This window comes from Mobula birostris, chromosome 12 (genome assembly GCF_030028105.1).
Source record: "Mobula birostris isolate sMobBir1 chromosome 12, sMobBir1.hap1, whole genome shotgun sequence".
Taxonomy (NCBI): domain Eukaryota; kingdom Metazoa; phylum Chordata; class Chondrichthyes; order Myliobatiformes; family Myliobatidae; genus Mobula; species Mobula birostris.
The window spans coordinates 76,164,882-76,179,788 of NC_092381.1; the positions used below are offsets into that span (position 1 = coordinate 76,164,882).

Genomic DNA, 14,907 nt, shown 5'->3' on the forward strand with positions numbered 1-14,907 from the left:
ATTTCATTTTTTTTTTGCCTTCTGCTTGTTCTTTTTGACTTGTTTGTGTTTCAGAAATGTTGGAGCCTGTGACGTGCAGTTTGGAGTTTGATCGAATGATCTAGCACTCTAATGTCCTCAAGAAGATTCCAAGAGAGGACTGCAAGCACAGGCTGCCTCATGGAGAAGACCAGAGGCCATGATCAACTCCATTTCAAATCATCAAGGACATTTGAAGCACCGAGGCTAATGGAGAGGTCAGTGGACACTTTCTACTGAGGCCATGGGTCAGCAAAGCTGTGGGATCACCAGTCACTCTCCACGGACGGGCTGAGTTCAAATGGTAGCTCTCTTTGATGCTGGATGTTCTCGAAATTCTAAGATTTATGTGATTATTGGACTGTAGCTTATACTGGTCTCCTCCTGTTTTCTGTGTTTTCTTTCTTGTTGCCGATTTGAGGATTGGGAATTTGCGATTCCAGGTGGGAGATGTGTTCGTTTTTGTTTGAGGGAGGGGTTGGGTATTTGGGGTCTGATGTTCTTGTTGATGTTTCTTTCTGTGCGCGATGTTAGTTTTTTGTATTTCTGTGAGGGAGTTGGAGTTTAATACTATTGTCACTGGTCTTTTTTAGCAGGGGAGGGTCTGGCAGTTTGATGTTATTGTCACTGTCTTTTTTGTGAGGGAGGGGATTGGGGTTTGGGGCTTTTCGTGTTCCAGCTGCCGTTTTCTGGGTGGGTGATCTGTTAGTTTTTGTGCAAGGGAGGGGATGGATTTTGGGATTTTGATGTTCTAGTTACCATTTTCTAGGTAGGCGATCTGTTAACTTTTTGTGTGAGGTCAGGGTTGGGAGATTTTGAGGTTAGCGAGGTTTTGTTCCTTTTTCGCACGGGGGGTGATATATTTTCTTTCAATGACTCCAGTAGTTTTCCTGCATTTCATAGTTATCTGGAGGTCAGATTTCAGAGTTGTATTGTATTCTACATGCATACTTTGACAACTGTCACGTACCCCGTGACGGGTTAAACAACCAGCAGAAATGTAAAACATTTTGGAGTCGAGTATTGCTATTAACTAATGGTATTTTTTAGTAACTATGCAATACAGTAATATAAAATCAGATATATGAAACAGGTTAGCAATGATTAGATATGTATAAGTGTGGAAATATATGAAAACCAAGCTTCTTCAAGTCTAGGAGTAAACAGATAGTCTTACGATGATGAGTAAAGTTCAGTTCAGTTCGTGGTATTGAGCTGAGTAGTGATGAAGAGAGAGAGGTTTGAGTCCTCAGGTGAGTTGACGCTGTTGATCTTCTCGTTGTCCTCCGAAATCCTTTAGAAGTCACCGACTGTGACCACAACAAAGAGAACCGTTCTTCTGTGGTGGAATTATCAACCCATGCGAGGGTCGCACACACAAGTAACTCCCCACCGGTCACACCCTTTTCACACTGCCACAGCCACTGATCGATCCACTTAATCAATCCTCCAAAACCCACCTTTTCATGTGGGCACAACAAAGCTCAGCCTGTGTCCAAAACCATGTGTCTGTCTGTCTATCATCTGACCTTCTATTTATTTCACCATGCTGAACACCAGCTGTCCATCAAGTAGTTCCTCCCTTCTCTCTCTGCAAGAACTTAGAAGCTGCCAGTGTCCTTGCAGAAGTGTAAACATGCTGCAGAGAAACCATAACACCATATCCAAGTAGTCTTTGCTTCTCTCTCTCTTAATAACAAGGTGTCTGGTGTTGAACAACTCTCTCTCTCTCTCTTTTCAAAAGCACAGTTCATAGGGGTAATTCAGGACCCCATCACACAACAAAATGAACCTTTGAAATATTTAAATTATTCAGTAATGAGGAGAAAATAGCTACAAAATAGAACTTCAAAGAAGGAATGCTCCAATTCTGAAAAGCACTGATATAATACTTCTTTATTCAACTGTCCTCCACACATAGTGAGTCATCCATTTCACATCATTGTTTTTTGACAGAGATCTCCTCAATGACAACAGCTCACCTTTCATGGCTAGAATTATTCATATGAACAAGGCAAATGAATGCTTTGGTTTGATACAAGCCCAAAAGTTGATTTGCGACTGATAAAAGTCATAAAGCCGTAGTCAAGATTAATTGCACTGAGCAACATGGAGTACCAGATCATTACATACAATAAAAATTGTTGGAACTACAGAAGGTTCAAGCTTTCAGTTCTATGACATGGTTTCTGCGCACAGTAATGGACACGGAACCAACCAGAAGCTCTTGCTGCTGATTTACGGAATCCAAAGTAAAAGTTAACATGAATTTTCTCCAGCGTTTTGGCTACATCTTCGAAAAAGCTAAAATCTGGCCAACAAACATTAAGCATACATTCTTAAAATTAGTTCTTCCCTTTTCTAGCTTTTTTCTAAGATGCTCTTTTTACCTTCAGAAGATCTATTTCTTTTATGCAATCTTGACGAGCTTTGGCATCCATCATTTCAAATATCTGGAAAAAATATTAAAATTTTAGGTTTCTTTTTCACACCCAATACACAAAAAAAGCACTAAATTCAACAAGGGTCATTTTATTTTCTCTACATGGTGAAAATCTGTATTTTCTCTTGTAGTAAAACACTACAGCAAAATTATGCACAGATGTGATGGAAGCACAACTGAAATATCTGAACAAGTATTACATATCAATCAAAATCTGATATTGATTTATCCAAACAAGATATACACACAAAAATAGTTGAGACTTATCAATGGCTTGGAGAGGAACTTCATTTCAGTAGAGTACTTGAACTTCATGTCACACAAAAATACAGATACAAAAAACATATTAAAAGCCAACAATCACTTGTTAAAAAAAAGGTACCATAATCATTAAATTCAAGAATTTGTGAAGTTACCCAAGATTTCAGCCAAAACACGAAGTGTTTCAATTGTTCTCATTACTTTAAACAAAGTAGATAGATTTATCTTTTCCATGGACATTACCTTATACCCAGATATGCCTAAGTAAGTTGTTAGCTCAGCAACAAAGTACATGAATGACACATACTTCAGGAGTGCCATTCTTGTTAAAGCAACATAAATGACAAAAATAAAACTGTAATATCTTTTCTAATTTCATCAAACCTCATCACTAAAAATGTTTGCTAGAATACGAAGGCCAACATTTTTTTAAATGTAAACAGTACCCAAGTTTTTAAAAAGTTTAATCTCTTCCATAAATAGATGTGGCATCATATTCTACAAAGAACCAAATTAGGGAATTGGCTTCATCAAAATTCTCCAAAGGTAGATGGAGAAAAAGGAACAACTGTAAATCAATCCTTTTTGTTCTCAAATGTAATTAAGCATAATGGAAGTCTGAAAGTTAAAAACTTTTCTGTAGCACATAAGGTTAGAGGCCTTTTAGTTTTGTTTTCAAAAAGTAACTTATGGGATGCCTGAAAGGAGGATTTGTTTGGTGAATTCAATGACCGCAAAATGTACCAAATGCTTTCATGACAATAATTTTGAAGTATACTCACTACCTGACAGCAAGATTTACACCAATTAAAACAACGTCATCACGGTTGTCTATCAATTCTTACTGCAACACATGATCCACAATTCAATGAGAGTCCTCAGCAATATACACCAGCACGCTCTTTGATCAATCTTTTAGCTATGAAAACTTCCTTGATCATAAAGTGTTCTCTGGGTTTCTTTTTTAAGTGATTATTAACAATGTTGATCCTAAATATTAATTAGCTAAACATACCATATAGCATCATAGTTGGTTAGAGTAGCAAAGAGGTAATGGAACAAGAGAACACAAGTTCAAGAGAAGACAGCAAAGTGTAATCAGTGTAGACATTGGCAGTAAGAGTCAGATTCCAAAAATGAAAATTGCAGTCATTGTCAGAGGCATTGAAAACTTTCACTCCATGACTTGATATCATGTTTAAGGTAAAACAACTGTACTGAAATATCTCTCTAATTTCTCAGAATATAAAAAAAACATGTCCTTACTTCTGATTCATACATCTATAATTATGATTGTTGAGCTTCAAGAACAATTATATTTTAAGTGTGCATACCTGGACTTTCTTCAGAGCTACAGGCATTCCATCTATTAGGCATGATGCTCTATATACTTCACTAAACTGTCCACGACCAATCTTTTTCTCTATTTGGAAATTTCCCAGTGTATTGAGGCCCAAATCAGGACGCAGAGGTTTCTGTGAACAAGAAGCATACGTGAAGATAAACACCGCAGAAAGCAGAAATTTTGCTTCAATATAAAAATAAGGAAATGTCATTCAAGCCCCTATATATACTTTAACCAGGTTTTTCAGATCTGGTCTTGTTCAGCATCAGTTCAAAGTAATCCCTGGCATATATTGATAATATCATTAAGCAGACAATCATTAATAGGAATAAAAGACAATTTTTAATGAATTTGAAACACTTGAATGGACAAAATATAGTGATTGGAGTTAAAAAAACACTAAATTTTCAATAGGATTAAAGATAACAATGATATTTTGATGTATGCTTTTAGATTTCAAGGAAAACTAAGTTTTAATCAATTATTTTAGCTTCATCTGCCATTAACATCTTAAAACACTGCATTTTCAAGATATTTTAGTAAAAATTATTTGCAAGTGCTTTTGAGTTTTGTAAGATAATGGAAAACGACTTCTGGATTTCTACCATTGCAGCTTCATACTCTGGAAGTTGTCACTTTGAAATTGTATTGACCACTCACACCTGCTGCTAAAAAAGTTGAGATATATTATTGGAAGTGCTCTACTACTTCCATCTTTACATGTTCTCCCTTTCTATTTGAATAGGGCCTATGCTAGGACTCAAAGTACACCTGACTTACGAGTCTGCAGAATAGCATTACACGGTCAGGGAAGTGGAATGATACTTTTGAGATAACTTTGAAATCTTAACTTAATTATGGCGTAAAGGTGAAGTCATTAGTCCAAACAGCTCAAATGTCTTTGATTAAATGCAACCGATGGTATCCGGCATAAGAGACAAATATTTAATCTTTTATGCACAGGCACAGTATGGATTGTTTATTCAGCTATACTAGGGTCCCAACATAGGTCTCACAAACCAACAGAAACATCACAGGTAATCCACTAATAGATTTTTAGGAAATAAAATAATTTTTCCACTAGTCAGCTTTACAAGTCTGTCAGCTTTCCTTGAGAAATTGGACTTGCCTTAACTTTGCATGTTCTATGCATCAAGCGCTAGCAGTCTTTGCACGCCAGTGAACATAATGCAAATTTGGAGAACAGGGGCTAGGAAGATGCCATAGGTACTTTATTACTAAAATTGAATGATTGAATGTTGCTCCTTTTGTTGATGCAATGCTAATTTTCATTTTAAATCATGATAACAATTAAATTAGCAAGTATTCTGGGAAATTAAGTTTTATTCCCAAACAATACGATCATTCATCTAAATATAACATTTTAAATTGCACTCTTCACAATTTCCTAGTTCAACCTTCCACGAGATCTGTCTGCTTTCCTTCCTTCCTTCCTCAATCAATGCCAATCTCATACTGTTTCACATTCTGAGCAGGTCTTGGATCCAATCATTTCCAACCCCTTTGAATATTGGACCATTGCCTCCTATCCCTTCCCCGAAGCTTGCCCTTGATTTCTTCAATCCTTTAATTCCCTGAATCTATGCAAGAAACTGCTTGGAACATTATAAATAAACTCTGAATCACCATTTTGAAGGATTTAACTTTTAATACCAAATAGAAATTCAATATACGTACAAAGCTTATGCCAAAAAAGTAGGATAGGTTACTTTAAAGATTGATATTTGATAACTTGATATTTGACACACAAATCTTCCAAGCTTCAGATACCGACAGATATGTTCTATGTCTCACTGTTCCCATTTCCCAAATTTCCAAAATTTAAATTTTGTAAAAGCAACCATGTTACAGTTTTAAAAATGCAAACAACAGGAATTCTGCAGATGCTGGAAATTCAAGCAACACACATCAAAGTTGCTGGTGAATGCAGCAGGCCAGGCAGCATCTCTAGGAAGAGGTACAGTCGACGTTTCATGCTTTAGTTGATGCACCAACAGAACACACACAAGTGTGTCGAGTTTCTCTAATATATAACATCAAACTAATATAAAAAATGAAAATGAAAATAAAAAGAAATTCAATTGATCAGTCTAGAATGATTATATATATAGTCTGAATATATATAGTCTGAAGTGGCTACAAACACTACACCAAAATATCTAATTCAATGAACCAATCCCATAATGCAGAACCAACAGATTTTTAACAGTGGTTTTGAATTTGTGCTTTTTTACATTACATTAGAACACTGTAAACTGTACATTAGAACACCATAAATCTTACATTTCAACTGCAGAACTTCTATAGTTGAAATCTCCTTATTTTGTGTTTTATCCTCTAAGGCAAATGATAATTATTTTCCTTCTCTCTCAATTCAATTTTTTTAAATTAGCAGCAACTTGATCCCAAGGTTGCTGTTGTGATTCACTACCAACTCATTGTTTAAGATGTATTTATTTGAGTCAGTAAAAAAAGGGAGGTATTTATCAGAGCGGCTATTGTGTGAGTGGGCCAGTGTTAAGAGTGGTCAGGCTATGGCTCAACAGGCTAAGGGTGCCGAGTAGTTTGTGTTTTTGATTGTAGAACTTGGGATTGAACAGTTGGAGCAAAAGGCATAACAAGTTTGGTAAGAGGAAGCTGAGTAAGTGACTCAACTGTGTGGAAAAATCAAAGTTTTCAAAGAGAAGGCACAGGTAAGAACAAGTAAGTAATTTTTATTGTCTATAAATCCTTAGCCTTTGTAGGCAGGATGGTTAAGGCAATGGATGCTCCTCCTGTGAGATGTGGGATTTCAAGGTAACTTCCAGTCATCTGCAAGAACTGTACCCAACTTCAGCTTCTAACTGACAAGTTCAAGGAACTGGAGTTTGAGATGATGTACTCAGGACCATCCAGGAAGCTGAAAATATCACAAATGAAAATTTTACTGCTGTGGTCACACCCAGGGTGCAGGCTTCAGTCAGTAGATGGGTGACCACCAGGAGAAGTAAGGGGAATAAGCCGTCAGTGCAGGGTTCCCCTGTGGTCATTCCCCTCAACAATAAGTATACCACTTTGAATACTGAATGGGGGAGGGGGGAGGAAGAAGAGAATGACCTATCAGCACACAGCAGCAGCAGCCAGGCAACTGAAACTGTGGCTAGCTCGGAGGCTCAGCAGAAAAGGGTAAAGTCAGGTGGAACAATAGTGACAGGAGACTCGATAGGGGGATGAACAGCAGATTCTATGGCCGAACAAGAAACGCCAGGATGGTGTGTCACCTCCCAGGTGCTGGGGTCCAGGATGTCTCAAAGTGGCTGCAGAATATTCACAAGGTGAAGGGTGAGCAGCCAGAGGTCGTAGTGCACATTGACCCCAACTACATAGTGGGGGGGGTGGGGGGAAGAGAAGAGAAGTCCTTTGTAGAGAGTGTAGAGAACTAGGCTAGGAAAGAGTGTGAAGAGCAAGACTTCCAATCTCCGAATTATTCCCAGTGCCACATGCAAGTCAGAGCAGGAACAGGATGATAGTAGAGATGAATGAGTGATTGAGGAATTGGTGCAGTGGGCATGGGTTTCAGCTCCTTGGAACCCTGGAACCTCTTCTGGGGCAGGGGTGACTTGTACAAGAGAGATGGGTTGCAGCTAAACTGGAGGGGAAAAAATTTCTTGGCCAGGAGGTTTGGAAGTGCTACTTTGGAGGGTTAAAACTACAAACGTTTGTAGTTTGTCAAGGCAATGAGAACCAGAGCACCAAGTCAGAAAGTGGAGGGATACAGAGGAAGGTAGATATCCAGGGCCAGTAAAGACAGGCAGGACGCAAAGTCATAAATATGACAGGACGGATAGTTTAAAGTGTGTGCATTTTAATGCTAGGAGTACTACGGGTAAAGGTGATGAACCTACAGTATGGATCAGTACATGGAACTATGATGTTACAGTCATTACAGAGGCTTTGTTGAGAGAGAGGAACAGGAATGGCTGCTTAATGTCCCTGGGTTTCAATGTTTTAGAAAAGATAGAGAGGGAGAAAGAGAGGTGGGAAGGGGGTGGGGTGAGGATGGAGTTGAATTACTCATTATGAACAATAACACATCTGCACTCAAAGGGACACAATGCAGGGCTTGTCCACTGAATCTATCTGGGTTCAAAATTCGGAAGTGTGCAACCACTCTGATGGATTGTAGTACAGACCCCTCAACAGCCACCAGAACATTGAGGAACAGATATGCAAGCAAATTAAGTAAGGTTGTTGGTCTGGAGTCTTCACCTTCTTAATGCAAGTTGATTAGATGAGACAGAATTTGTTAGGTGCATCCAGGAGGGTTTCTTAAATCAATATGTAGATAGGCCAACAGGAAGAGAGGCTGTGCTGGATCTGCTGTTGGGAATTGAGCCTGGCCAGATGGCTGACCTTTCAGCGGGTGAGCAGTCAGGGAACAGTGACAACAGCTCCTTAAGTTTTAAGATAGCTATAGATAAGGATAAGTATGGACATTGCAGGAAAGTATTATATTGGAGCAGAACAAATAAGAGCATTAGGCAGGAATTAGGGAGAGTTAATTGGGAACAGCTGTTTTCTGGCAAATCTACATCTGACACGTGGAGGGTTGAAAGACAAACTGCACAGAGTACAAAACAGGTATGTTCCAGTCCAATGGAAGTACAAGGATGGCAAGGTAAGAGAACCTTAGATGTCAAGAGAGGTGATGAATTTAATCAAGAAGAAAAAGGAAACATATGTAAAGCTTAGGAAGCAAGAATCAAGCAAAGGATTATAAAGAAGCCAGAAAATAACTGAATAACAGAACTAGGAAAGCCAGGAGGGGCCATGAAAAGTCCTTGGCAAGTAGGATTAAAACATTCTGAACACAGATCAGAAGAAAGAGGATAACTAAGAAGAGGGTGGGACCACGCAAGGATGAAAGGGGAACATTTGCTTGAATGCAGAGGATGTGAATGATGTCCTACTAAGTACTTTACATCAGTATTTACCTCGGAGAAGGCCATGGAAGATAGGGAAGTCAATGCCGAGAATATTAATATACTAGGGCATTTCGAAGAAAAGGAGGTGGTAGCGTTGGGTCTCGCAAAGAGCAATAAGGTGGTTAAGACTCCAAGGACTGGTGGGATATACCCCAGGTTATTGAGAGAGGGAAGTGAAGGGATTGTTGGGACCTTGACCAATTTCTTTATATCCTCTCTAGCCACAGGCAAGGTCCTGGAGGACTGGCGAGTAACTAGAGTTGTTCTATTGTTCAAGAAGGGAACCAGGGATGATCCTGGAAACTAAAGACTGATGAGTCTCATGCCAGTGGTAGGGGTGTTACTAGAAAGAATTTTTAGGATAAGATTTATGAGCATTTGGAAAACCACGGCCTAATTAGGGAGGGTCAGCATAGCTTTTTGCAGGGTAATTCATGTCCTACCAAATTGTTTTGAGTTTTTTGACGAGGTGACAAGGGTGATTGATGAAGATAGAGCTGTTGATATTGTCTACATGGATTTTAGTATGGCTTTTCACAAGGTCCCTCAAGGGAAGCTCATCCAGAAGATTAAGAAGAATTGCCTATTTGGATTCCAAAATTGCAGAAATTGTTTGCTCATTGAAGATAAAATGGGGTTTATTCTAACTGGTGGCCTGAGATAACTGGTGTTCCACAGGGATCTGTACTGGGACCAATGCTGTTTGTGATGTATATAAATGATCTGGTTGAAAATGTAGATGGGTGGGTTAGTAAGTTTGCAGATGCATGCTAGCATTTATTATTCGAGGGAATGAGTCAGAAAATTATGTTGCAGCTTTATAAAACTCTAGTTAGGCCGCACCTGAAGGGCTGCATTCAGGTCTGGTCACCCCATTATAGAAAGGATGTCGAAGCTTTCAATAGGGTGCAGAAGAGTTTTATCAGGACGCTGCCTGGATGGGCATATGCTATAATGAAAGGTTGGACAAACTTAGGTTGTTTTCTCTGGGGCAGCAGAGGCTGAGGGGAGATCTGATAGAGGTTTAAAGGATTATGAAATCATAGATAGAGTAGACAGACAGTATGTTTTTCCTGAAGGTTGAAATGTGTTATATCAGAGGACATGCATTTAAGGTAAGACAGGGTAATTTTAAAGAAGATGTGAGGGGAAGTATTTTTAAATTATACAGAGTGGCGAGTGCCTGAAATGAACTGCCTGGGGTGGTGCTAGAGACAGATATAATAGGAACTTGTAAGAGACATTTATACATGCACATGAGTGTGAGGAATATGGAGGGATATGGACATTGTGGAGGCTGAAGAAATTACTTTAGTTAGCCAATTGATTACCATTTTAATTGGTTTGACACAACATTATGGGCCAAAGGACCCTGCTGTACTTACTGTTCAATATTCTACATTCTATCTGTAACACTTAAATTGGTGCGTGATGGAAATAAAATCATTTCTGTGTTCCATCATTCACTTGATGGCACACTAAAAATAAACCATCTCCAGTAACTAAAGCTATATCTTCTTGATTGATATTGATTATTTTTTCTAATGTCCTTGGACTTTATTAAATTCAAAAGGACTTAACCTTTTTGCATGAATAGTACAGTCATTCAGACTTGTACAATATCTTCCAATAGATTAATAAGTTTTGAAAAAACTAATTTTATACATTTTTTTTTAAACCAAGCCCCACCTTGATTGCTTTGGGGCACCTAACATTATTTGCCTTATTGTGAGAATGCATTCAGAGACAGTGTTACAAACGTATGAAGCAATTGCTTGATCCTTTAAACTTTTTCTTATGAAACAAAAGGGACACATTCAAGAGGCAACATTCCAATTTAAAATAGATTTCTGGAAGCAAAATGATATTCATATATATCCACTTTTATATAAAGTACATGCAATATATTGTGTATATGATTGACCACACCAACTCATACCATCAGCATATCGGTAAAAATAAAGCAAATAGAAACAAAAATAATGCAACTTTTTAATTGTGCATGAGCTATATCTGCCACTGATCAACAAAATTTTGAAGTATTTGACAACATATAAGTAACAGTGTTAGCAATGATGTTATTGATGTTATAAACAACATTAAGTACACATTTTTGGTTATTTCAGAATTTGGGTATTTTACATTCAATAAATATACCCAATCTACAGCACAATTTTTTGTCTTATTGGCGTATGTGATAACTTGACAAATGTTAGCATCAGCTTTTGAGGAACTATGACAACCACATGCTGAGAGCAAAGTCTCACTAATGTGTTCTGGCATGCAAGCCTGTAATCACACATTTACATATGCAATGACCTACATTTGCATGTCAGATCACACACTGTCTTGGTTTATTAAAGCCGGGCACCTCCCAGTGCACTGTGAAGACATTGGTGATATAAGGCCAGAGGGTGGTGTTTCTTGGCAGCTGAGGGACAAACTGCCACCTAGGATTAGGCTGATACAGGCTGAGCATTAGACACTTCATTAGAGGTAATCTGTTTAACAGTGGGCAGTGTATGTAAACTTCACAGCCTATTTGCAGCACCTTTTCCTCCCATGGCCTCTCTTCAAAAGGCCAGAGTAGCTGAGCGACAGCTTGTCTCATCTGCTGCCTTGTCCTGTCATACAATTTAGACATGGAAAGCTGACATGAGGAAGCGCATAACTGTACATTCCTAACCACCACTGAGTCACTTTTATTCACAATACAATTTGCTTATTTCATGTTCCAAATTCCAAATGTTTTCCAATGACTATCATTCAGGTCACTGGAACACCACTCTAAAACCGTCCTCATTTCACATTAATATAAACATCACTGTCCAAACAATAAAACAGAAACTCAAATCTAATTTAGCAACTCATGCTTAGATAGCAGATTTCTTTAAAAGAATTTTGTATTTTTAAAGTTTATTTTACAGAATTCAACAGGCAATATTACAGTAGAATAATATGAAAAATATTTTTGAATTCGTTACTTAAGTTCAAATCAAAGTTAAATATATTTTTTGAAATCTTGTAAGTATCAATACATTGATTGCCAGTTCTTCCCCTTCTGCGTTACAGTATCATAATTGTTACTCTAATTACACTTCAATCCTTTGTCCAATAACACAAGTGGTACATTAGTACAGTGGTCAACATAACGTTTTACAGTACAGGCGATCTGGGTTCAATTCCTGCTGCTACCTATAAGGAGGTATACGTTGTTCTTGTTCTCCAGGCGCTCTGGTTTCCTCCCACAGTCTAAAGACATATCAGTTGGTAGGTTAATCGGTCATGGTAAATCGTCCCATGTAAATCGGGGAATTGGTGGATGACGGGACTCGAAGAGCCGGAAGGGCCTATTCTGCACTGTATCTCAATAAATAAATTAAATTAAACTATCTAGTATGTGTAAGGCAATATCAAGAGAAAGCTACAAATTCAAAGCAATAGAAACATGACAGTAAAGTTTTGATTCAGTAATTCAAAATTCTAAATAAATCTATTACCGAAGTACATAATTGTTGCCTAATACTACCTTGAGTTTCATTTTCTTGCTGGCATTTACAGGAAAAACAGAGTTTTACAAAAATAAACTATACATAAACAAAGACTGACAGCCAATGTGCAAAAGAAAACAAACTGCACAAATAAAAACAATACGGTGATCATGAGTTGTAGAGTCCTAGAAAGTGAGGCTGTAGACCATGGAATCAGTTCAGGATAGTGATGAATAATTATCCTGATGGTTGCAGGGTACTAACAGTTTTTGAACCTGGTGATGTGGGACCAAAGGTTTCTGTACTTCCTGCCAGATGGTGGTAGCAAGAAGTCATGGCCTGGTTGATAGGGGTCTATGATGATAGATGCTGTTTTCTTGTGGCAGCACTCCATGTAAATGTACTGTACTCAGTAGTGGCGAAGACTTTGCCTATGATGGACTGGGCTGTGTCCACCACTTCATGTTCCTGGGCATTGGTGTTTCCATACCAGGCCATGAGATCAGTTTGGATACTCTCCACTGTGCATAAAGAGAAGTTTTGTCAAGTATTTTGGTGACATGCCTAATCTATGCAAACTTCTAAGGAAGTAGAGACCTCATCTTGTCTTCTTTGTGATGACCTTGTTTGCTAGTTGCATGTCAGCTCCTCTGATATGTTAATGCTAAGGAAGTTAAAGCTACTGATCCTTTTCACCTTTGTTTCCCCAACAAGGAGATTTGTAGACCTCTAGCTTTTTCCTCCTGTAGTCTATATTTAGTTCTTTGGTTTCATCCAAAATTATCTTAGCTCATCAATAACTAGAGTACCTATTTCTCCTAGATTATCTCTATGGCACATTGCTTCTGTCACAGGCAAAACTGTAAATTCATAAAAACATACCTCAACCATCATTTCAATGTTCTTTACCATAAAATATCAAGTTTTATATCCCTGTTCCAATGGTCAGATACACCTGCTGCTTTTTTTTTACTTACAGTAAGAAACAAAAGACTGAAGAAGCCTTTCATCTCACTCAAGAGCTGCAAGTAAACTCCTGGGGAGTCAATTTAAAAAAATCAACAACAGTAAACACAGCATAAAAATGATGTGCCAGCTTTGCAGGCTGTAACATAATCATAGGGTGATGCTGAAACTCTAAACTGCTTGAGCTGCAGTCTCTCAGTTTAGGAAATTATCAGAACGCCTAAAGTGCATTGCAACCTTGTAATGCACTCTACGACAAACTAAAAATCTTCCTGCAAACCATTATATCTCAGCAAGTGACCTTATGCAATCAACATACACTATTTTGGAAATAAAGATTCTTTACACTTCAGTGCCTCCTCAGAAATATCGTAATGAAATATTGTAATATGTTCAAAACTATATTTGTACCTTTTAGTAGGTGCATTAAGATAAAGCAACAATATGAATTTCTGTTGAAATTTCTTCAAAAAACTTAAGCACATAGATTAGTTATGAAAAGTAAGTTGGAATTTTAAAGACTCAAACCATTCATCATTCTGCAATTAAGGAAGCCAAATTACTTGTCTTATAGTCTGTAGATGGAGAGTCAGATATCATATTGCTTTATTTTGTGAAGATTTTATGTCTCATTTGAAGTATCATTCTGTATTTCAAATCACATGGCACTTGCCAAGTCCCAATGCAGTAATACCAAATGCCAGTTAAGATATTAACTGATTATTAAATGGCCAGCCTCAAGCAATGAATAATTTAGCAAAGGTTAAGTAATTCTAAATAGCATTAACTTGGGTTGTCAAAATGTTATGACACCTGCAAATAGTTGAATTCCAGAAGTCACAAAAATGTGATTTCTTAGACAAGACAATATTCAATCCATGTGTGGTAATTTATTCTCTGGAAATATCCTATTTATTAAAATCAATTGTTAAGCTGGGTCTATAAAGTTACTGGTTTTTTAGATGAAGAGGTACATATTTTCTCTGCAATAAACAGATTGGCAAAATCTCACCATTGGTTGCCTCTTGAGCATTATAAGTGTCAATTCAGAATATGTCTTACATTATTTTTCCAATGCAACTGCTCAAACGTGGAGAAATATGAATAACATAATGATTAACAAAACATACACCCATTCAAAATTTCTAGGTGATGTAAAATTACTAAAATGTGTTGAGTTTTTGGCTAAGGGATATACGTTTCCGTGCAACTCAAATATGGTTAGAGCTTAATATCCATTTTTTCCATATTCTGTCCGATAACCACTCATTATGTTTTTCAACCACTGGTCCTCTCCTCTCTCTAGAGCTATGAGATACAAGGAATCCACAGATGCACTGCAGGTCAGCAGATTTATTTTAGCACGTTGCTGCTGTTCCCATGTTAGGAACTAAAAAT

General features: G+C 37.7%; 1 protein-coding gene across 8 annotated transcripts in view; it reads right to left on the reverse strand.

The window, feature by feature from the left end:
- nek7 (NIMA-related kinase 7) overlaps positions 1-14,907 on the reverse strand; it is a 227,554-nt gene that overhangs the window by 77,912 nt on the left and 134,735 nt on the right. For all 8 annotated transcript variants that reach the window (XM_072274176.1, XM_072274173.1, XM_072274172.1 and 5 more), the window contains 2 exons: positions 4,057-4,197; positions 2,409-2,471 (listed from right to left, as the gene is read on the reverse strand). In XM_072274176.1, coding sequence (XP_072130277.1) covers positions 2,409-2,471; positions 4,057-4,197 — 204 coding nt within the window. The remainder of the gene's footprint in view (positions 1-2,408; positions 2,472-4,056; positions 4,198-14,907) is intronic.